The sequence below is a fragment of the Pelophylax lessonae genome (assembly GCF_965119305.1).
Source record: "Pelophylax lessonae genome assembly, chromosome: 4".
In the NCBI taxonomy this organism is placed as follows: domain Eukaryota; kingdom Metazoa; phylum Chordata; class Amphibia; order Anura; family Ranidae; genus Pelophylax; species Pelophylax lessonae.
Genome location: NC_138771.1, coordinates 646,938,491 through 646,964,428, shown reverse-complemented (window position 1 = coordinate 646,964,428; position 25,938 = coordinate 646,938,491). Strand labels below are relative to the sequence as shown.

General features: G+C 41.3%; 1 protein-coding gene across 1 annotated transcript; it reads left to right on the top strand.

Moving 5' to 3' along the window:
• Positions 1-3,870: 3,870 nt before the first annotated feature.
• LOC309554771 (olfactory receptor 1468-like) lies at positions 3,871-4,761 on the top strand (the record flags this gene model as incomplete). Its single annotated transcript, XM_082256472.1, has 1 exon — positions 3,871-4,761. The coding sequence occupies one exon, from the start codon at positions 3,871-3,873 to the stop codon at positions 4,759-4,761; it is 891 nt and encodes a 296-aa protein (XP_082112598.1).
• Positions 4,762-25,938: the final 21,177 nt, after the last annotated feature.

The window sequence follows — 25,938 nt, the reverse complement described above, 5'->3', positions numbered from 1 at the left end:
TCAGGGATCATCTGAAAGTGGACAGGATAGGAGATAGTCAGACATATTGGGGTAGAGAGTTCCAGAGGATGGGAGAGGCTCTGGAGAAGTTCTTGAGGTGAGCCTGGGATGAAGTGACAAGGGGGCTAGAGAGCAGGAGGTCTTGGGAGAAATGAAGAGAACAATTTGGTTGGCAATTTGAGAGTAGGCTAGTGATGTAGCTGAGGGCAGAGTTGTGGGCGGCTTTGTAAGTTATTGTTAGAATCTTGATTTTAATTTGTTGGATGAGCGTAAGCCAGTGGAGGGGTTGACAGAGAGGATTTGCAGACACTGAGTGGTTGTTAAGGTGGATGAGTCTGACAGCAGCATGCATGATGGACTGATATACAGGATAGCCTATAGGGGGATAGCCTATGTAAATGTAAACAAATGAAGAGGAAGTTGCAGTAGCCGAGGTGAGAGATGACTAGGGAGAAGATTAAATGTTTTGTGGTGTCAATGGTTAGAAAGGGGCATATCCTGGAGATGTTGAGGGGGTTATGTCAGAAAGCTTTGGACAGTGACTGGATGTAGGTTCAAAAGGATAGTTCAGAATTCCTGGGAGGACTTTGTCATGAAATTTGTATATTTTATTTTCAAACAAATAGAGTTACATTTATGAAATGGAAAAAAGTATTATTTTTTAAAATGATCGATTTATTTATTTATTATATATAACAATACTTCATCAGTTTAGGCCAAATTTTAATTTGCTACATTTCTTTGGTAAAAAATAAACCAAATCAGTTTATATTATTTATTATTTAGTCTGTATGAAAGTTATAGGGACTACAAACAACTGTATATATATATATATATATACAGTATCTCACAAAAGTAAAAGAGTGCACCCTTCACTTTTTTGGAAATATTTTATTACACCTTTACATGTGACAATACCAAAGAAATTACACTATTTGCTACAATGTCAATACCAAAGAAATTTGCTACAATGTAAAGTAGTGAGAGTAAAGCTTGTATAACAGTGTACATTTGCTATCCTCTCAAAATAACTCAACACAGCCATTGATGTCTAAATCGCTAGCAACAAAAGTGCGTACACCCCTAGATTAAAATGTCCAAACTGAGCCCAAAGTGTCAATATTTTGTGTGGCCACCATTATTTTCCAGTACTCTTGGGCATGGAGTTCACTAGAGCTTCACAGGTTGCCACTGGAGTCCTCTTCCACTCCTCCATGATGATATCAGGGAGCTGGTGGATGTTAAAGACCTTGCGCTCATCCATCTTCCGTTTGAAGATGCCCACAGATGCTCAATAGGGTTTAGGTCTGGGGACATGCTTGGCCAGTCTATCACCTTTACTCTCAGCTTCTTTATCAAGGCAGTGATCATCTTGGAGGTGTGTTAGGGGTCATTATCATGTTGGAATACTGCCCTGCGGCCCAGTTACCGAAGGGAGGGGATTATTCTCTGCTTCAGTATGTCACAGTACATGTGGGCATTCATGGTTCCCTCAATGAACTGTAGCTCCCCAGTGCCGGCAGCACTCATGCACTCCCAGACCATGACACTCCCACCACCATTCTTGACTGTAAGCAGGACACACTTGTCTTTGTACTCCTCACCTGGTTGCCACCACACACGTTTGACACCATCTGAACCAAATACATTTTTCTTGGTCTCATCAGACCACAGGACATGGTTCCAGTAATCCATGTCCTTAGTCTGCTTGTCTTCAGCAAACTGTTTGCGGGCATTCTTTAGCATCATCTTTAGAAGAGACTTCCTTCTGGGACGAAAGCCATGCAGACCAATTTGATGCAGTGTGCGGGGTATATTCTGAGCACTGACAGACTTGATCCCCCCACCCCTTCAACCTTTGCAGCAGTGCTGGCAGCATTCATATGTCTATTTCCTAAAGATAACCTCTGGATTTGACGCTGAGCACGTGCACTCAACTTCTTTGGTCGACCATGCCAAGGCCTGTTCTGAGTGGAGCCTGTCCTGTTAAATTGCTGTATGATCTTGGCCACCATGCTGCAGCTCATCTTCAGGGTCTTGGCAATCTTCTTATAGCCTAAGCTATCTTTATGTAGAGCAACAATTCTTTTTTTCAGATCCTCAGAGAGTTCTTTGCCATGAGGTGCCATGTTGAACTTCAAGTGACCAGTATGAGAGAGTGAGAGTGATAACACCAAATTTAACACACCTGCTCCCAATTCACATCTGAGATCTTGTAACATTAATGAGTCACATGACACCGGGAGGTAAAATGGCTAATTGGGCCCAATTGGACATTTTAATTTAGGGGTGTACTCACTTTTGTTGCCAGTGGTTTAGACATTAATGGTTGTGTGTTGAGTTATTTTGAGGGGACAGAGAATTTACACTGTTATACAAGCTGTACACTCACTACTTTACATTGAAGCAAAGTGTCATTTCTTCATTGTTGTCACATGAAAAGATATAATAAATTATTTACATAAATGTGAGAGATGTACTCACTTTTGTGAGATACTGTATATACACATTGATCAATCCTGATGTACTGAGGACCTATCTTGTTGTCTGGGGTCCTAAAATGCCAGGTCAGTACAAATACTCCCCTAATGACCTATTTAATGTTAAGTAGACATCCTGAGGATTTATTAAGAGGCAAGGTGATTTTTTTGAAGTTGTAATGGAATTTCCACATTTCTTTGGAAGATGAAAAAAATTAAAAAAATGTGTCTCCCCACACACACACACACACACACACAAAATTGTCATTTTAACGATTTTTTTCTCACACATAGCATAGGTGTACTTGCAATTACACCCCAAAATACATTCTGCTATTCCTCCCGAATAAGGGGATACCACATGGGTGAGATTTTTTCACACCCTAGCCACATAGGTGGACCCCAAATCCAAGGAGCTCCTTTGGGCTTTCAAGGAGCATGTTCTATACATAAATTACACTGGTACACTGACAGATGTTTTTGTGCTTTGGTACACTGTAGCAGATGTTGATGGTCTACTGAGGACACCAAAAGGTGTTGAAGGTCCACTAGCTACGCAAACAGTTGTTGATGGTCTCCTACTGAACCCGACAGATACTGATGTTGCAATGGGACACTGACAGATGTTGGTGTTGCAATGGGATACCATTGCAGACTTTGATGTTCACTTGTACACTGTGACAGATGTTGATGGGGCACTGGTACTCTGTGACAGATGTTGATGAGACATTGGTAAACTGTAGCATATATTGATGGGGCACTGATACACTGTGACAGACATTGATAGGACACTGGTAAAGATGTGCAGATGTGTACTAGGACACTGTAAAAGATTTCCTGAGGGCTGCACTGGGTGTGATCTGTGTAAAGCTGCACAGTAAAATCAGCAGCTGCACACAGATCCCAAACAGGCTGCAGCCATCATTGTTCCTCTCCTCACTGCACTCACCACTGAGCTCAGAGGTAATACGGATACAGAGGCATGTGCCCCTTTTTACATTGTGTATCGGCTGTGATTTGACTTAGCCATCACATGATCAGGAGGGCTAATCAGAGAGCCCATATCACAATCTGTGATGTGCTGTGGCCGAGAGACACAGCAGTCACAGAGAGCGCTGGATGCATGCCCCAGGGGGTACATGGGAGGTGCGGTTCTGGGTGGACATCCACGGAGAGAGCCACATTGTAGCCTTCTTTTGGCTATATCACGGTATTTAAGTGGTGAAACTAAACACAAGTTCACCTTATTTACTATCATCCATTTTGCAACGTGGACATGTAGTTTTATTTATTTATAACTAGAATAACTAAATGTTAATATAAAAATTTGTATTCACAGACCACTCATAAAGGTCATGTCACTACATTTTTTTTTTTGGGATTCAATAGCATGGCTGTATATAATCTGCTGCTCTTCACCTTGGTCCTTATCATATACATTGTGACAATATGTGGAAACGTTTTGATCATCATGCTGGTATATTACATGAAGGCCCTTCATTCTCCCATGTACTTCTTCCTCTCCCAACTATGTTTATCTGACATCATGCTGACCACAGATATTGTTCCTAACATGTTAAATATTGTTCTACATGAGCGGACCTCCATATCCTTTTCTGGTTGCATATTGCAGTATTGTGTTTATTCTATAATAGAAGCATTTGAATGTTACCATCTGACAGTGATGTCCTATGACCGCTATCTAGCCATCTGCTCTCCTCTGCATTATGTCTCCATTATGAAACACACACTTTGCATTAAATTCGTTCTTGCATCCTGGCTGTTGAGCTGTTTTATTACATTCATTTTTACACTTGGCATATGTCAACTAGAATTCTGTGGACCAAATGTTATTGACTATTTCTATTGTGATGTAAATCCTCTTATGAAACTTTCTTGTTCGGATACATCAAAACTTCAAATAGAAGCCACCTTCTTGTGCTTCCCTGTGCTAATACTACCCTTCCTTCTGATAGTAGTATCATATACTTTTATTGTAGTAACTCTGTTAAAGATACCTTCCTTTTCAGGAAGACTGAAATCCTTTTCCACTTGTAGCTCCCATCTCACTGTTGTATTTATATTTTATGGAACCCTAATTGCCACATATCTGATTCCAAAGGAAGGACAATCACGAACCACCGGTAGGATGATGTCATTGTTGTACACTGTTTTTACTCCCTTTGTAAATCCTTTCATATACAGCTTGAGAAATAAAGATATTAAAACAATTGTAAACAATATTGTATATAGCCAAAAGCTAAATATTCAAAACCTTTAATAAAAGGCAATCCCTAGTTCTCAGACTATTCTGTCAAAAGGCAATTTTAATACACAGCATTAAGGTAATAAGATAAATGTAATACACTTTATAGTTATTTAAACTTGTAAAGAACCCAAAGTAGCTTGGCGGCATTGGCCTCCCAAGATATGACTTCTACCATAAAGCAACAGCAACAATTATTTGGTTCCTCCAATTACTCCTCCGAAAATGAAAGCGCTTTATTTTCAATTCATACTTCTGCTTCAGTGCTGGGTCCCCTACTTAACCTAGTTTCACCTCTCCTCTACTGTATAATACAAACTTATTTTTTTCCAATAGCAAATATTAATGCTGGATCAGGTTTGACAAATACCTCTTGCCCCAGCACAAGTATCCAACATTTTTTTTTTTAATTTGGAAGCTCCTCACTGAATTCTTCTCAGCAACCATCTTTTTACTTTGAACTCTTCAAGATCCTGGCTGTACAAGACTTTCTTTGGCTTTTAACCCCCTTCTAGGTTCTTCGGCTCTTAACTTAGAGATACAGATTTGTCAACAGAATTCTACCTAAAAATATCACTAAAACAACAAAATGGACTTCTTGTAAATTATTTCTCAGTAGACTATGGACATGCTCACTGTTACAAGAACATTGCTTAATATTTCAGCAAAATGGTCTCCTGGTAACTTATTTCTCAATAGACCATGAATATGGCCACTGTTACAAGAACATTATTAAACATTTCAGCAAAAAAACAGGCAGGGTGTAGTTTCTAGTTCTTGTTGACCCTGTTGTTAGGCTGCCAAATATCATAGAACTGTTTTCAACTTATATGACATATACTGATTGGTTTTGGAAATGTAAACTATAACTAAGAGAGAAACCTTTTTTGTTTCAGATAGAGGTGAGAGTGATTAGAGCACCTGTCAGGTTTTTATTGATGTCTGTGTCCCCATTAGGGATATCCATCTGCCCAATTTGTTTTGTTTGCCGTTATTAATAAAAATGAAAGTAAAAAAAAAATCCAAATTTTGGGTTGTTGCCAAAACTGTCATAGAATTGAAATCTTCCAATGGGGACAATAGTTCTGGTGACCCTGGTAACAATCAGAGATTCAGTCACTTTGGAGGCATTTCCTCTCATTTCTTGTTTTGACTATGAAGGGAAATCTCCCCAATGGGTCAGAGGTGGCATAAAAAAAAAAAAAAAGAAATTCCCATGCGATTGGAGTTCAACGTCTATAAAATACTTGGGTATCCAATTCACGTCACCGCCAGCTGAGCTTTATAAATGTAACTACTTACCACTTCTTGAGCATGTAGTGGAGGAATTTTCCTCATTTCAAAAGGATTCATCTGTTGTGGCTAGGTGTAACGCTCCTGCGTTTTATGTATAATGTGGATTTACAGCTGCAGAAATATTCCACTTCAGTAGTCATGTAGAGAAACGCTGAGACACCAATCCCAACTCCCAAGACTCATCATGTGTGGATGATCTCAATTCAGCAAGTAGATACACACACTCAATAAGATGTTCCTAGAGTGAATTATGTATATAATAATATAGTGATGATAGGCTGAAGAGACAGGTTGGGTAGAGATGGTAGATGACAGACACTTGAAAGGAATGTTCTTGAAAGTAAGATAGTAGCAGATGGGATGCAGATAGGTTAGCAATCATGTATGGTAGCAGATGATAGAGTAGCAGGTGAACATACAGGAGAGATCAACCCAGTGCAAGAGCAGATGGTAGTAGGCTCAAGAGCTAGCAATCTTAGATAATGCAGATGTAGTAATAGTCTTAGTATGCAGCGCTAGATAGTGTAAGCTTTTAGTATGAAGGGTATAGAGGTTTCCCCTGTGGGGTACTTATCACTAGTAGCAATGTAGCAGAGGAGAGGTTCGGCAAGAGCGGATGATCCGGTAGCGGGATACAGGGATCAGCGCAGCGTGGTTCCGACAGCGAGGTATGCTTGCAAGCATGAGAGCTTCAAGGCAGGTTAGCATCAAGGCACAGAAAGGGTGAAGGAGAAAACAGCATGCCAGGGGTGATCGGGTGGCGAGACACAGGATCCGAAAACAGGTTCAGGTAGCGAGATACAGTAACGTGTAGATCTGACATGCTGAACTCAGAGAGCGGGACGCTCCAACCATGGCGGTTAAATGAACAATGTGAGTGAGACCGCCGGAGGTTGAAATAGCCGCTCCAGCGGCGCTCAGTGATGACAGCATCAGTCTTAAAGGTGTATGCACACCTTACCAAAGGAGAATGGTGGGGCGCATACACTCAGGAAAAGAGGAAATAGGGTACCAAAGGTACCAGAACATTACAGTACCCCCCCTTAAGGCCGGCTCCTGAAGGCCTCTGGAGCTGGTTTGTCTGGGTACTTCGCATGAAAATTGCGGATTAATCTAGGGGCATGTATGTCAGAGGTGTTTAGCCAGGTGTCGTCTTGGGGCCCATAGTTCTTCCATCGAACTAAGTATTGAAGTCTTCTTCTGTGGATACGAGAATCCAGAATCTCTTTTATCTCATATTCTTCTCCACCTTCAACTTGTACAGGAGGAGGAGGTGGGATAGTAGGCCTTATTCCTTGGTCAGGAACATGGGGCTTCAGTAGCGACACATGGAACATGGGATGTATTTTGAAGTCTATTGGCAATTTAAGCTGTACTGCAGCTTTTCCAATAAGTTTCTTGATTGGGAAAGGTCCCAAGAACAGAGGTCCAAGCTTTTTGCTAGGGATTTTCAGTCTTAAGTTTTTTGTTGAGAGCCAAACGAGGTCCCCGATAGCATACTGAGGAGAAGGTCTTCTGCGAAGATCATAGTACTTCTTTTGTTGAATATGAGCGTGTGCAATGGTAGTATTAAGCAAACCCAGAGAGTCCTTTATTTGGGTAGGATAGTCTGAGGCTACTGGGTTATTTGAAGGAAGGATGCGTGGTGGAAGAATAGAGGGATGAAACCTATAGTTCAAGTAGAACGGACTCTGCTTGGTCGTACTGTGGGTTGCGTTGTTGTAGGCAAATTCTGCCAGAGGGAGAAGATCCACCCAATCATCCTGTTGGTAAGAAGTGTAACAACGTAAATATTGCTCGATGCATTGGTTGACTCTTTCAGTCTGTCCGTTGGTCTGCGGATGGTAAGGAGAAGTGAGCTTCCGTTCAATTCGTAGTATGTGACATAGTTCTTGCCAGAACTTGGAAATAAATTGTGATCCACGGTCAGACAGAAGAGTTTTTGGGATACCATGTAACTTAAAGACATGTTTCATCAGGAGTTCTGCCGTTTGTTTGGACGAAGGTAGTCTGCGAATAGCAATGAAATGTGCCATTTTTGTCAGATGGTCCACTGACACCAAGATGGTATTAAATCCTTTGGAAGGGGGTAGTTCTACTATAAAGTCCAAGGACACAACTTCCCATGGAGTTTGGGGTATTGGTAGACTGCATAGTAGACCGGATGGTCTCGTAGTGTCAATTTTGGACCTGGCACAGACATTGCATGAAGAGACGAATTTTTGTATGGATGTTTTCATGTCAGGCCACCAGAATTGCCTGGTAATCAGATTAAGAGTCTTTGTCATACCCATATGTCCTGCCATAGGCACATCATGCGATAATTCCAAGATCTTGGTGCGCATGGTAGGTGGTATGTAAAGTTTGTCGTTATAGTAGAGGAAGCCTTCTGCATCAGTATTTAGTTGTGGTGGGGGTGAGTCCAACCTTATACCATGCAAAACCTCTTCCTTCAAAGAACGGACAACTCCAATAATACGTTTGTGAGGTATTATAGGAACGGAAGGGATTTCGAAGTAGTTTTCTTCAGTTAGTAGTGATAGTGCATCCGCCTTTTTGTTCTTATCTGCAGGTGTGTAGGTCACTAGGAAGTTAAACCTTAGAAAGAATAGTGACCATCGTACCTGTCGGTGAGAGAGAGTTTTGTTAGTCTGAAGATATTGAAGATTTTTATGGTCCGTGTATATAAGTATTGGTAATCGGGTGCCTTTGAGTAGATGTCGCCAATTCTCCAGAGCCAATTTTATAGCGAGCAGTTCCTTTTCACCCACGGGGTAATTTACCTCTGGACTGCTTAAGGATTTAGAAAAGAAGGCGACTGGATGAAGTGGTGAAGTGTGAGTTGGTCGTTGGGAGAGTATTGCTCCTACTGCCATGTTTGACGCATCTACTTCCAGAATGTATTGGAGGGATGGGTCTGGATGGCGTAGTATGGGAGCAGAAGTAAACCTTGTCTTTAACAGGTGAAAAGCTTTATTTGCTTCATCTGACCATTTGAATGGTCTTTTAATGCTAGTGAGCTGTGTGAGGGGTCTCACAATGGCAGAGAAGTTTCTGATGAACTTCCTGTAGAAATTTGAAAATCCGAGGAATCGCTGTAGCGCCTTGCGTGTGGTTGGTGTAGGCCAATCCTGAATGCAGGATATCTTACTCATGTCCATCTCGATTCCTGTTTTGGATATGATGTAGCCTAGAAACAGTACTTCTTCTTTATGAAACAAGCATTTTTTCAGTTTCACGTATAGGTTGTGTGCAAGCAATCTCGATAATACTAGTCTTACATGTCTTATGTGTTCAGACAAGGATCGTGAATATATAAGTATATCGTCCAGATATACCACAACACAGACATCTAGTAAGTCTCTGAAAATATCGTTTATAAATCGTTGAAAAGCTGCAGGGGCGTTGCATAGCCCGAATGGCATTACAAGATATTCGAACAATCCGTATCTGGTTCTGAATGCAGTCTTCCACTCGTGTCCATCACGGATTCGAATGAGATTGTATGCTCCTTTCAGGTCCAATTTTGAAAAATAGGTAGCTCCACGCACCTGCTCAATGAGCTCAGGGATAAGCGGTAGAGGATAGCGATCTTTTATTGTAATAGCATTCAATTGCCTATAGTCGATGATAGGCCTGAGACTTGAGTCCTTATTGCGGACAAAAAAGAGTCCTGCTGCTGTGGAAGAAGTGAAAGGTCTAATAAAACCTTTTTTCAAATTCTCATCCAAATAGTCTTTGAGATGGGAAAGTTCATCCTGCGAAAGAGGATAAACATGACCGAACGGCAATTTGCTATTTGGGAGTAGATCAATACTACAATCATAGTCTCGATGGGGAGGTAGTGCTTGAGCATTTTTCTCAAGAAAAACCTCAGAGAGATCCTGATAACATAGTGGTGCGATCTCATCTGTCACCACAGACAGGATCTTCCCGAAAGACGGGAGGTTACACGTACCCTCGCAATAGCAAGAGAGGAAGGCCAGGGTCCGTTCCTTCCAATCTTTGGTTGGTTGATGTGTGTGTAACCAGGGAAGTCCCAAAACAATGGGAAAGTGGGGTGAAGGTATTAGATCGAAGGTAGTGGTCTCCATATGAGACCCGTTAGTAGTGACTAGGAGTGCCTGTGTCTGATCAGTGATCGGACCAGAGGATAAAGGAACACCGTTAATAAGACTCACTGACACAGGTTTAGGTTTAGAAATAATAGGAACTTTATTTAAAGTAGCAAAACGTATGTCAATATAGTTTCCACAAGATCCTGTGTCAATCATGGCCTTAGTAGTAATCCTGTTCTGGTCCCACTGTAATGTTAAGCAAACAAAAAGGTAAGGGTTAGTAATTGAAGTTGTCAATCCCCCTAGGAGGACATGTGAACACTCACCCTTCTTTTTGTAGACTAGGGGACAGACATTTATCTTGTGATCCGGGGATGCACAGTACAAGCAGAGATTACCAGATCGTCTTCTGGCTCTTTCCATAGTTGATAGAGGTGGGCGTATGGTTCCTACCTCCATAGGAGTGGGGTCAACGGCTGAAATCCGAGAAGAACTGGATAATGGCATTCCCATTTTTTCAGCCTTTCTTTCTCGTAGTCTTCTATCTATGGTGATACTGAGTTGTATCAATGCATCCAGGGTTTTTGGCAGATCCGCTCGGGCGAGCTCGTCTTTAACGGCCTCTGATAGGCCAAGCCTAAATTGGGTTTTCAGAGATGCATCATTCCATTCTGAATCAAGGGTCCATCTCTTGAATTCTGCGACAAAGTCTTCCACAGGTCTCCTACCTTGTTTCAAGGACCTTAATTGAAGATCGGCAGTACTCTGCCTATTGGGATAATCATATAGGCTAGTAAGTTCTGCTAGAAACAAGGCATAGGAGTTGAGAAGCTGATCGCTTTTCTCAAAAAGAGAGTCTGCCCAGGCCCGAGGATCGCCTGTTAGGTAAGAAATAATAGTACAAACCTTAATGTGATCAGTAAGGTAGGTACGGGGTTTTAGCAAGAAAAGTAACTCACATGCGTTTTTAAATTCGCAAAATTTTTTGCGATCACCTGTAAATACCAAAGGAGGATTTATTTTGGGTTCAGGGGACTGAGCAGTGGTAAGTTGTGTCAGTCTGGTTCCCTGCTGCCTCAGAGCCTGATTGTCTTCTTTTAATTCATCAAGGTCGTGTATTAACGCAGTTACTTGCTGTTTTAATTGTGTCACCTGAGTGGTTATTTCTGCTGAATCCATTTGAGGTTCGTTCAATCTGTAACGCTCCTGCATTTTATGTATAATGTGGATTTACAGCTGCAGAAATATTCCACTTCAGTAGTCATGTAGAGAAACGCTGAGACACCAATCCCAAATCCCAAGACTCATCATGTGTGGATGATCTCAATTCAGCAAGTAGATACATGCACTCAATAAGATGTTCCTAGAGTGACTTATGTATATAGTAATATAGTGATGATAGGCTGAAGAGACAGGTTGGGTAGAGATGGTAGATGACAGACACTTGAAAGGAATGTTCTTGAAAGTAAGATAGTAGCAGATGGGATGCAGATAGGTTAGCAATCATGTATGGTAGCAGATGATAGAGTAGCAGGTGAACATACAGGAGAGATCAACCCAGTGCAAGAGCAGATGGTAGTAGGCTCAAGAGCTAGCAATCTTAGATAATGCAGATGTGGTAATAGTCTTAGTATGCAGCGCTAGATAGTGTAAGCTTTTAGTATGAAGGGTATAGAGGTTTCCCCTGTGGGGTACTTATCACTAGTAGCAATGTAGCAGAGGAGAGGTTCGGCAAGAGCGGATGATCCGGTAGCGGGATACAGGGATCAGAGCAGCGTGGTTCCGACAGCGAGGTATGCTTGCAAGCATGAGAGCTTCAAGGCAGGTTAGCATCAAGGCACAGAAAGGGTGAAGGAGAAAACAGCATGCCAGGGGTGATCGGGTGGCGAGACACAGGATCCGAAAACAGGTTCAGGTAGCGAGATACAGGAACGAGTAGATCTGACATGCTGAACTCAGAGAGCGGGACGCTCCAACCATGGCGGTTGAACGAACAATGTGAGTGAGACCGCCGGAGGTTGAAATAGCCGCTCCAGTGGCGCTCAGTGATGACAGCATCAGTCTTAAAGGTGTATGCGCACCTTACCAAAGGAGAATGGTGGGGCGCATACACTCAGGAAAAGAGGAAATAGGGTACCAAAGGTACCAGAACATTACACTAGGCTGCATCGCGGCATATAGAATGCAGGTCCTACCTAAACTCTTGTATCATTTTAGAACCTTGCCGATACCGCTACCAAATTTTTTTTTGCTAAATTGGCCTCCTCCTTACGGCATTTTTAACGGAACGGTAAACAACCTAGGATCTCCCTGACTAAATTATACGACCCAAAACGATGCGGGGGTGTCGGCCTTCCTAATGCATGAGCGTACAATTTGGCTGCCACACTGAGTCATGCTAAATACTCCTTCTCTGCCCAGGAGGACAGTTTATGGAACCAAATTGAGAGCTATGTCACTGCCACATGACCTTCCTGCAATGGCTATAGCTAAATGCCTGAATTGCAATATTGATGTATCACAATACCCGACTATATTAGCTACCCTAATTGCCTGGTCCACACTGTTGAGGCAGGAATCCAGAGAGGAGCCCTGTGTATCTCTCTGGATTCCGACAGCCAGTTACCACTTCTTACTTTCAGGGATGTGTATCGCTCACTGGAAAAAACAGGGGTTAAATTATCCTCCTGCTGTACTGTCTAACCCCACCACGAGGGATGCTTGGACCCTCCTTCAAATTAATTCTTATAACAAAGCTAATAAAGCTCCTATCTTACACATACCGGTAAGGCTGTGGAACTACCTAACGAACAGGTCTTCTACCACCGTAAAAGGTATCTCCCTATTTTATCCCATATGTAATCGTTCCATGGTATTTCGTAAATCTCCCAATATGCTCAAATGGGAAGCGGATCTGTCTTAGTCTTTTTCCATTGCTCAATGGTTGGCGGCTTTCAAAGCTAACGCTACCTCATCGGCATGCGTTGATCATTGGGAAAACGCGCAAAAGATTGTGCACAGATACTACATGACATCTCACAGACTGAATTGGATCGACAACACCTTGTCCCCACTTTGCTGGAGAGAATGTCATGGAATTGGGAACTTGCTACATATACTTTGGAGTTGCTCTTCCATCCAATCTCTGTGGAAGCGAATAGCATATATTATATCCATTTTAATCGGGAAAACGTTTGTAATGGACTCTGCGTTAGCTCTTTTGAGTATCGGTATAGATGAATTCATCCGGATTGCAGAACAATAATTGCCTAACATCCTCTTTGCAACCAGAATTGCAATAGCCAAAAGATAGAGAACTGATACCCCCCCCCCCCCCCCACACACACACACACACACTGGGGGAAATTAAATGTAGAGTTAACTACCAATATAAAATTGAAAAATTATTAGCATATAAGGAGCGCAAAGCTCCCTCATTTCATTACAAATGGGAAAAGTGGCGAACAGTCCTCACTGACGTTGTTGAAAATGTAAATTAGAAGGATTTTGATAACGCCAATAGCTCTAGGCCTGGTCCATCTGGCGGGTACCTAGTTTCCTCTCCCTTCCCTCCCCCTCCCCTGTTTCTTCATATCCTCTTGGTTATACAGTTTTTCCTTCTTGACATTTCAACAACATGTTGGTCGTGTTGAAATGATGCTCGGCACCTGCATATGGTTCTATGTTCATATTGTTGGGCCATTTTGTAATCTAGGTTCATTGCCTGGAGCAAGTGGACGGCGGTGGCAGCCCAGCCACCTCGTGGAAGCTTCACCTGGATGGCCTGTTCACAGTGTGTTCCCAAAGGGGGGGCAGGCACTCCTTTTTATCGACCAAGCTTTCTAGACTCTTCTGCCGGGTCCACTTCACAGTTTACTTGAATTTATTATTTACCTGTTTGTCCCGGGTTGCATCCCAGGCTGGATGTTGTCTACATATACGGTCTTCAAAGCTGATTATCCTCAAGTCTTGTTGTAAGGTTTTTGGATGTACCTACCTTGTGTATGTGTATATTTCTCATAATTTAATACCATGTTGTTAATGTTTTCTATGCACAATTTTCAATAAAAATGTATGTTAAAAAAGAAAAGCTGTCACGGGTTTTGAACCTCTCTTACATCCAAAATGGAAAAAAAAGTTTTGCCTTTATTTCTTCTTTATTGATTGTGTTTATCTATCCTATCCACCCTGATCTATTCATATACAATGTGTTTGATGCAACAGTTTTTAATAAACATAAACTCTGGTTACCAATTATTCCTTCATGTTCCTTTTTTTCCCCAAAAAATTGAATTGTAAATAATAATGGTTTACGACACAAAAAAGAAACAAAACAGGCATGTATTGTAATAATCCCAGGATCAGATTGGTTTTAATGCAAGAACAAACCTTAACCACTTGCCGACCGTTCACGTTGAGCCTACTGCGGCAAAGTGGTTTGTTATCGTCCAGCGGCGTAGACCTAGGACTCCTTCCCTTGTGGGCGGCGTGCACGCGCCACCGGAGGCTCGCTTCCGCTGTATTCAGTCACAGCGGGAGTCGGGCCAGGGAAGGAGCGGCGGTGATCACCGCCGCTCTTCCAGGATCGTCGGGGATCGAGTGTGGAGATCCGCCTGCTTGTGTAAACAAATCGGGCGGATCTCCTAAGTGACAGGCAGGGACAGATTGCAGGATTCAGCATAGCTGAACCTGCAATCTGTGCCTGTGTCACACAACCCCCTCCCCCCACACACGTTAGTAAGCACCAGGCATACATTAACCCTTTGATCACCAATAAAAGTTAACCCCTTCCCTGCCAGTGTCATTTTTACAGTAACCGTGCATATTTATAGCACTGATTACTGTAGTAATGTCATTGGTAAACCCAAAAGTGTCAAAAATGTAATTTAAGGGTCCGATCTGTCCGCTGCAATGTCACAGTCCCGCAAAAAAAAAAATCGCAGATCGTCGCCATTACTAGTTAAAAAAAATAAAAATAAAATAAAAATGACAAACATTTCCCGTAGTTAGTAGCTGCGATAACTTTTGCGCAAACCAATCAAAATACGCTTATTGCAATTTTATTTTATTTTTTATTTTTTTTTACCAAAAATATGTAGCAGAAAACAAATGGCCTAAAATGTTAAATTTTAATTTTTAAATATTTTTGGGGGGGAATTTCACATAAAAAAATGTGAAAAATATTGTTATTTTTTCAAAATTGTCGCTCTTTTTTTGTTTATAGCGCAAAAAGTAAAAATCGCACAGGTGATCAAATGCCACCAAAAGAAAGCTTTATTTGTGGGGGGAAAAAAGGACATAAATTTAATTTGGGTACAGCATCACACGACCGCACAATTGTCCGTTAAAGTAACGCAGTGCCGAATCGCAAAATATGGCCTGGTCAGGAATGGGGTAAAATCTTGAGGTCTTAGAGCGGTTAAAAATACGCTCATTGAGAATTTTTTTGTCAAAGACATGTAGCTAAATACATTTTGGCCTAAATATATGACAAAAATTGAATATATTGGATATTTTTTAACTGTCAAAATAGAAAAATATTGTTATTTTTTCAAAATTGTTGCTTTTTTTTATTAAAAAATATAAAGAATCAGCGCTCAACTCTCAATGAGGGGGCCCACTCTCTCTAACTCCAATATGGAATATGTAATCGTGTTAACAGAACTATAGATCCAAAAAAAATGGTGATCAAAATCTCTGAATGTATAAGTGAAATGAGAAAGAAATAAAAAAATATATGAAAAAAATTTATATGCAGTGAAATAGTGATGAAAATAGTGAATGCAAAATAAATCTTCAGATACTCATCCAGTCAGAAGGTGAATAAACAAATAGTGGTCTAGTGCAATCACAAGTGAAACAGAATGATGTGCAGATCATATATAATCAACCAAATAATGAATTGCAATAAATAACGGAATATAAAAAGCCCATCACGACATATAATGGTGATATTGATCAATAAAAAAGTGCAGCAATAACAAAATGGAACGTGCTTAAAATGTCCACAAATCAAATCTATGCATAAAAATTATATATATATATAAATAATGACAGTCCCAATGGTGATTAAAGTGCAAGGTGCCAAACAATATAAGGTGATCTTTTCCAGTGCACTCAAGAAATGAAGTGATTTTATTTAAACACAGCAGAGTGAGTGTGTCCCGGTGAGCTCACAATCCAAACTGAGTGCAGTGGCAGCTCACCTCCACAACACTCAGACTGAGCGTTAGATATAAATATCCAGGTAACTCTCACAATTCTTCCGCCAACTGCTTGGTATCCTCCAATAATAATTGATTGAGTAATGGGATTATATCAGCATAAGGAACTCATAGTGCCATATTTCCTGTATTGGTACTCAAACAAAGAGAGGCTCTCATGGTGCAAAAACGTAGGGTGTTTTTTATTTAGACAAAGTACAGGCTACTCACATTAAAGAAGATCATAACATGCAGACAGTCTCCAATAACCGCCGATGCGGTGGGGTCCGAAGCTTCCGGTTTCGGCCGAAGACCGGAAGTGACGTCAATACAGCTTACTCTGACGCGTTGCGCTACGAACACCCGTAGCTTTCTGCCCCCTTTGAAAAAGCTGTACTTTGTCTAAATGGGGGGGAGGGTACAGATGTAGAATTAGACAGTGGAAAGCAAGTTTCAGAGGGCAGAAATGGGGGCATTAGCGGTAGGGCGTTCGGAGCTCCTATACCCAGGGTGGGTATGGGGAAAAATCAAGAGAGCAGCCTAAAAACATCAAATGAGGATAAATTTAACCGATCAAAATTAAGAGGTTTGTATACCAATGCCAGAAGCCTGGCCAACAAGATGGGAGAGCTGGAGCTGCTGATGTTTGAGGAGGACTTAGATTTTGTGGGGATAACTGAGACTTGGTTTGACAGCTCTCATGATTGGATGGCAACCATTCAGGGGTATTCCCTTTATCGCAGAGATAGAGAAGGTAAAAAAGGGGGAGGGGTATGTCTGTATATTAAGAACAGCATACAGGTAAATATGAGGGATGATATTAATAATGGAGCTATGGATGAGGCAGAATCCCTATGGGTAGAGCTTCAAAGGGATGGCACGGCGGGGAAGGTAATATTGGGCGTATGCTATAGGCCCCCCAACCAGAGGGAGGAGGGTGAGGCGGACCTCCTTTTACAGATAGGATTGGCAGCAAGGATGGGAAATGTCATTATAATGGGGGACTTTAATTATCCAGATATAGACTGGACAGAAGGAACCGCGCACTCAGCCAAGGCTAGGCAGTTCCTAAATGTTTTGCAGGACAATTTTATGGGTCAGATGGTGAATGCACCGACAAGAAACAATGCGGTACTTGACCTACTGATTACCAACGATACAGACCTGCTCACGGATATAAAAATACGGGACAACTTAGGAAACAGTGACCATAGGTCAATAAGTTTCAGTATTAATTACAGTAATAGGAAGCAGAGGGGCAATATAAGAACACTGAATTTCAAAAGAGCCAATTTCCCTAAACTGCGCTTGCTGCTAGAAAATATCAATTGGGATAGAACCCTGGGAACAAAGAACACGGGGGAAAAATGGGAGCGCTTCAAGAGCATACTAAACAAGGGGATTGGCCAGTGCATTCCAAAGGGAAATAAATTTAAAAGAGCAAAAATAAACCCTGGATGGCTAAACTCCAACATAAAAATGTATATTAGTGCTAAAGAAAAGGCCTTCAAAAAATACAAGACTGAGGGGTCATTGGCAGCATTTAAGCATTACAAAGAGTGTAATTTAATAATGTAAAGATGAAATCAGGGCGGCTAAAATAGAACACGAGAGACATATAGCGGAGGAGAGTAAAAAGAACCCCAAGAAGTTCTTTAAGTATATAAACAGTAAGAAAGCGAGGCCAGAGCACATTGGCCCCATAAAAGATGATAAAGGAAATATGGCCACTGAGGACAAAGAAAAGGCGGAAGTGTTAAATAATTTCTTCTCTTCAGTCTTCACAAAAGAATCGGGGGGCTACACGAACCCAGCTTGTAAGGCCGAACTAAATAATACACCTCAGGAAGTGCCGCCATGGCTAACAGAGGATAGACTTAGAGCTAAACTAGAGAAACTTAACATAAATAAATCCCCGGGACCGGATGGCTTGCACCCGAGGGTTCTTAATGAGCTCAGCCAGGTGATTGCCAGACCATTATTCTTGATCTTTAAGGATAGTTTACAGAGGGGTATGGTGCCAGCTGATTGGAAAAAAGCCAACGTGGTACCAATATTTAAGAAGGGGCCGAGATATATCCCGGGTAACTATAGGCCGGTCAGCCTAACATCTGTAGTCTGCAAAATTTTGGAGGGGATGTTAAGGGACCACATACAAGACTTTAGTAATGAAAACGGTATTATAAGTAGTAATCAGCATGGATTTATGAAAAATCGTTCTTGCCAAACCAATCTATTAACCTTCTACGATGAAGTGAGCTGCCACCTAGATAAAGGAAAGCCTGTGGATGTGGTGTATCTGGACTTTGCAAAGGCCTTTGACACCGTTCCCCACAAACGCTTACTGTACAAACTAAGGAAGGTAGGTATGGATCATAAGGTGAGTACCTGGATAGAGAACTGGCTCCAGGGGAGAGTACAGAGGGTGGTGATTAATGGGGAGTACTCGGGTTGGGCGGGTGTGGAAAGTGGGGTCCCCCAGGGTTCTGTCCTGGGACCAATCCTGTTTAATTTGTTCATAAATGATCTAGAGGAGGGGATATCTAGTACAATCTCAGTATTTGCAGATGATACTAAACTAGGCATGCCAATATCTTCTATGCAGGATGTGCAAACCTTGCAAGCGGACCTGAACAAAATAACGGGGTGGGCAACTACATGGCAGATGAGGTTTAATGTTGATAAATGTAAAGTAATGCACTTGGGTGCCAGAAACCAGAAAGCAAGCTACTCACTAGGGGGGGAACCTCTGGGTGAGTCTAGGATGGAAAAGGACTTGGGGGTACTGGTAGACAACAAGCTTGGCAGTGGCATGCAATGCCAAGCCGCCGCAAGCAAAGCCAACAGAATACTGGGATGTATAAAAAAGGGGATTCACTCCAGAAATAAAGAGATTATTCTCCCACTCTACAAGACTCTGGTCCGGCCACATCTGGAGTATGCTGTCCAGTTCTGGGCACCGGTCCTCAGGAAGGATGTGCTGGAATTGGAGAAAGTCCAGAGAAGGGCAACAAAAATAATTAGGGGAATGGAGGACATCAGCTATGAGGAAAGACTACAAGCACTGAACCTTTTCTCTCTGGAGAAAAGACGATTGAGGGGGGAAATGATATCAATGTACAAATACTGTACTGGTGACCCGAGCATAAGGAACAAACTATTCAGAGAAAGGAGATACAATAAGACACGTGGCCACTCACTAAAACTAGAGGAAAGGCGGTTTAACATTAAAGTGCGTAAGGGGTTCTTCACTGTAAGAACGGTAAGGATGTGGAATTCTCTTCCACAAGCAGTGGTATCAGCAGGGAGCATTGATAGTTTCAAAAAACTATTAGATGGACACCTTAAAGACCACAACATACAGGGATATACAATGTACGGTTAAAAGCAAACACACACACACGCATCATAGGTTGAACTGGATGGACTGATGTCTTTTTTCAACCTCACTAACTATGTAACTATGTAACTATATAAGTCTTCCATTTCAAATGCTTTTTTTATTAATATCGCAAAAAATGAAAATCGCACAGTATATATAAAATTACCGTGTAACATAGGCCCTTACCCCTGTGAGGGATTTACAGAAACAAAATGATAGAAAAAGATGGGGCTTTGCGGGCCAGTGGGAGTAGAAGGATCAGACAGAGAACCGTTTATAAAACCAAAATTGCATTTTATTTGTATAAAGACCAATAAAACTAAGCATGGACTACCATGCATGTATGATAACAAAGGACTGACATGACATACAATGATAAAATCAAACAATTAACGTCACTATTTATAGAGAAACATATCCCCAGAAGGGGTTGTAACCAAAATCTGTATAAGGTGGAAATTGGGTCTCAAGCTGGATTCGGTCACGGTAGGTCCCCAGCAAGCCGACGCGTTTCGCTCAAGGCTTCCTCAGGGCCTGAGAGACCATAACAGACCGATGTTTTCTATGAACAACATAAAAGCATAATCAAATGAGTGCCAGTCAATCATAAATTCCATGATATATCATGCATAATAACATTATATTTCAATTATTACATAGGTATATTTGGTTTTAGTTTTTGTACTGACCCTTCTTGATAGTGACTTGTGCTAGGCGACAAAGCTGTAGCGATACTAATGCTGCTTGGAGCTATATTGCTTCGGTATTTCTCATAACAGACATCAAAAATGTATTTCTTGCATAGGATCCAATGTATTACGTCCCAGATTGTATTGCCAGGGGCAAGGCTGTAAACCAAAATGCCAATAGATATATATATGTGTCTACCGTATGATTTCGATTTTCATATGTTTATAATCTCATAACCAACCTTTTTTGGCTATCCCCCTTATGAACTTTTTGGAGTGAGTCCCAACTCACAAGGTGAAGGTCCTCTCCTTGATATATTCGCCCTTATATATATATTCACTCCTAGATATAATAGATCTATGAACATGAGAGCATAGGTTATTCTTTATCAGTGGAAGAGGGAAGAGAGCTAGTGAGGATAGCTTATTGGTTGAGTGGAGACAGTTAGATGGATAGACTAATGATTTGATGGTAGTATCAAAAATATATGTAATATAATATAATAGTAAAGTCAAAGTGTTCACACCCACCTAGTATTGTGTTACATGGCTTGAATAGGATAGGCAGCACCTTTCTTTCTGTAGTTCAGAGATATAGTGTATATTTCCCCAGTTACAGGGTCCTTGATGGCAACACAACTGACCTAGAAGGAGGACCGGGATTGTGCATATAGAGGGTTGTTAATATTAAAGGCCACAGTGCCATATAACATAGTTAATGGGGGGAGGTTTATGTATGCTAGGAAAAAAATAAGGAAGCTGCATAAACGCATACATACCTTTCCTCAGTCTAAGGTAGACACCAGGCAGGAAAGGGAGACATGCATACAATTTCAGCTATATGGACAATATGGTCCTGGGCTGTATAAGCCCTGAAAGAGATAATTATAGGAGTTAATGTCAGATCTATAAGTCCTCCAGTCTATATTACATAGAATGCAGCCCTACGAGCATCTATCCATCCTTCCATTACGGGGTTAGCGTTACTTACCTCTATGTCTGGTTCACTTAGCAGCCTGCCTGTTTGCCTCCACACTGTTAGTCCTATATATAGGGGGAAGAAACGCCCACATTAAAGCGCATTGGCGCCCAATTCGGGGCAATTCATGTGGAACTGCTTACTACATACTTGCGGTCGGCAGTGACGCTGCCTGACCGCATCACTTCCGGTCGCTCCGGAAGTGAGGACACACTCTCCTCTGCCCAGGACTAGGCCGGCGATGGCGCCGCGCATCCACATCACTTCCGGTCGCGCCGGAAGTGAGGTCGTTACCTTAAAGGAAGTGTTGACCAGCTCAGGACCCGCCCGGATGCCAGAATCCAGCATCCGATTGGATGAAATCATATTAAGGGCTGCGTTATTTTGTTGCTCAAGCTCCATCTAGTGGAATAATAGTAAAATATCTTGGCAATATTCCTACCTCCTGGAAACCTGCAGAAGACCAAACATCGGTCCAATAGTGCGAGGCCACATATATATATAATTGGCATATCGGGGTATATAATAATCCCAGGCAGTGCAGTATCAGATGGTTATTTTGATCGTTCCAACACAGCATATGCTACAACAGTGTCACCTTACAAGTCATCTATTATATAGCACAAAATACATATATGTGTTACGTCACTCTATATATACAGAATCATTACTTTATTGCGGTGTCCATATAGAATCCATTCTTAATTTACTATTCTATTCTATATCTACTTGACAGTCCCTATTCCAATGGAAAATCTTCATCTGTCCCTTATAGTGATGCAAGGAAAAGGACTCCCTGGGGGGAGAAAAAGAAAAGAGGAGGGAGACGGATCTGTGGACTCAAAAGGAGGATTGTTTTAGTGGAGATACTATAAGAATGATTTATAGCTGATCATATCATTTAGGCCTGGATACACGGTCGCCCTTAGATCGTATATCCATCTGGCCTCTCGTGCTAACACTTTTTTATCAACATCTCCTCCTCTTATGTCCTCAGGGATAACATCTAACACAGTAAACTTAACCATGTTTCGGTCATATTTGTGTTTTAGCCCAACATGGCCACCTATCGGGGTATTGATTTGGCCGTTATTGATATACGATATATGGTCTGAGATCCTTTTCCAGAGGGGTCTTATGGTTTTACCCACATAGAACGCCCCACATGGGCATAACATTATATATACTACCGCCTTTGTTTGGCAGGTGATATGCTGATTAATATATCTTCTATGACCATTAGGCATTATGAAGGACTCTCCTTCAAGGATATATGGACAAAAATCACAACATCCGCATTTGAATAGGCCTTTTATATGTGATATTTCATTGGGTCTCCGATAGTGACTCGTGACTAGATCATCTCTAATTGATTTCGCTCGTTTATATGTGATGTTAGGGTGATCATCTAGGTATTTTTTAAGGATTGGGTCGCTTGTCAGGATCTCCCAGTTCTTTTGTAAAATATTGCGAACCTCATTATATTGCCTAGAGTATGTGGAAATAAATCTGACCTTATCGTCTGTTTTTTTCGTTTTTTCTTTGAAAAGCAGGTCATGCCTCGTGTTTGCTTTTGCCTTATTATATGCTTTTCTCAGCGTTGTCGCACTGTACCCTCTCTGTAGCAGACGTGCTTTCAATTTGTCTGCTTCCCTTTTGTAATTTATATCTTTAGAACAATTTCGTCTCAATCTGAGGTATTGGGAGTAGGGGATGCTTCTGATTAACGCTTTGGGGTGGGAACTTTCCGAATGCAGTATTGTGTTTCCTGCTGTCGGTTTACGAAATAAGGTTGATCCAACACTACCATCATCCTCAAAATAGAGAGTGGTATCAAGGAAATCAATCTGTTCTCTGCTCCAGGACATAGTAAACTTCAAATTGAAAGTGTTAATCTGTAACTTTTGAAAAAAGGTTTCAAATAATTCAATATCCCCGTCCCATATGATGAGGACATCATCTATGTACCTGAGCCACGTGACTACGTGGCTCAGGTACATGGAGAGGTCCTCATCATTAAAAATATTTCGTTCCCATCCACCCAGGTGCAGGTTAGCGTAGGCCGGGGCACAACATGTGCCCATGGCCACGCCCTGCACCTGGATGAAATGGGAACCATCAAATGTGAACACATTATTATTCAAAATATGTGCCAGCCCATCCAAAATAAATTGGTTGTGTGGTTTTGCTTGGGGGCCTCGTTCATCCAGGAATCTTTTAATTGTCTGTAGCCCGAGTGCATGTGGGATCGAGGAATATAGTGCCTCGATGTCCAACGCAATCATGACACATCCAGGGGGCATTACTTGATCATATAACACCCTAAGTAAATCTGGTGTGTCCTGAATAAAAGACGGCAGACTGGTTACATGGGGCCTAAGATATTGATCAATTAATTTACTTAATGGTTCTGTGTAGGACCCGATTCCTGATATGATTGGGCGTCCTGGGGGATTTTGTGGGTTTTTATGCGTTTTTGGCAATGCATAGAATGTAGGGACACGAGGTGAATCAATTTTTATAGCTTCATATGTGTCTTTGTTAATTATACCATTACTATATGCTTCAAAGATAAGTACTTTATATTTACTTTGAGCAGACAGAATTTTTTCTTCATTGATGGGCTTGTACCACTCCCTATTTTTTAGGATGTCCCAACACATATTGCGATATTGTAGGTGATCCATGATTACAATATTGCCCCCCTTATCGGAGGGCTTTATTATAATCTGGGAATTCTTTCTTAGTGACTCAAGAGCTTGTTTAAGATGATCATTTAGATTCTCTTTCATAGGGTTGCGAATTTTCAAACGGTTGATATCTGCTGTGGTCTTATTCACGAAAGCCAACACGTTCGGATTGGTTTGTAAGGGAGGGAACCTATTAGACTTTTTTTTGGCCATAGGGGCTTGTATCATGTCCATTTTTTGCTGTGCTAGTGTCTGTATCCCTTCTATATCCATACACTCGTCCTCTGATTCTGTTCTTACTTCCTCTATGTCTGAAATTGTGGGGGAATCGTTCTCGTCCAAAAGTTGGATGAGATCCTTTAATGCTCTAAAATCTTTCACTGAAAAATCTTTCCATAGTTCAGATAGTTCTTTGTCTTTTTTAATTTGTTGACTTTCAATTTGAAGTTTACTATGTCCTGGAGCAGAGAACAGATTGATTTCCTTGATACCACTCTCTATTTTGAGGATGATGGTAGTGTTGGATCAACCTTATTTCGTAAACCGACAGCAGGAAACACAATACTGCATTCGGAAAGTTCCCACCCCAAAGCGTGAATCAGAAGCATCCCCTACTCCCAATACCTCAGATTGAGACGAAATTGTTCTAAAGATATAAATTACAAAAGGGAAGCAGACAAATTGAAAGCACGTCTGCTACAGAGAGGGTACAGTGCGACAACGCTGAGAAAAGCATATAATAAGGCAAAAGCAAACACGAGGCATGACCTGCTTTTCAAAGAAAAAACGAAAAAAACAGACGATAAGGTCAGATTTATTTCCACATACTCTAGGCAATATAATGAGGTTCGCAATATTTTACAAAAGAACTGGGAGATCCTGACAAGCGACCCAATCCTTAAAAAATACCTAGATGATCACCCTAACATCACATATAAACGAGCGAAATCAATTAGAGATGATCTAGTCACGAGTCACTATCGGAGACCCAATGAAATATCACATATAAAAGGCCTATTCAAATGCGGATGTTGTGATTTTTGTCCATATATCCTTGAAGGAGAGTCCTTCATAATGCCTAATGGTCATAGAAGATATATTAATCAGCATATCACCTGCCAAACAAAGGCGGTAGTATATATAATGTTATGCCCATGTGGGGCGTTCTATGTGGGTAAAACCATAAGACCCCTCTGGAAAAGGATCTCAGACCATATATCGTATATCAATAACGGCCAAATCAATACCCCGATAGGTGGCCATGTTGGGCTAAAACACAAATATGACCGAAACATGGTTAAGTTTACTGTGTTAGATGTTATCCCTGAGGACATAAGAGGAGGAGATGTTGATAAAAAAGTGTTAGCACGAGAGGCCAGATGGATATACGATCTAAGGGCGACCGTGTATCCAGGCCTAAATGATATGATCAGCTATAAATCATTCTTATAGTATCTCCACTAAAACAATCCTCCTTTTGAGTCCACAGATCCGTCTCCCTCCTCTTTTCTTTTTCTCCCCCCAGGGAGTCCTTTTCCTTGCATCACTATAAGGGACAGATGAAGATTTTCCATTGGAATAGGGACTGTCAAGTAGATATAGAATAGAATAGTAAATTAAGAATGGATTCTATATGGACACCGCAATAAAGTAATTATTCTGTATATATAGAGTGACGTAACACATATATGTATTTTGTGCTATATAATAGATGACTTGTAAGGTGACACTGTTGTAGCATATGCTGTGTTGGAACGATCAAAATAACCATCTGATACTGCACTGCCTGGGATTATTATATACCCCGATATGCCAATTATATATATGTGGCCTCGCACTATTGGACCGATGTTTGGTCTTCTGCAGGTTTCCAGGAGGTAGGAATATTGCCAAGA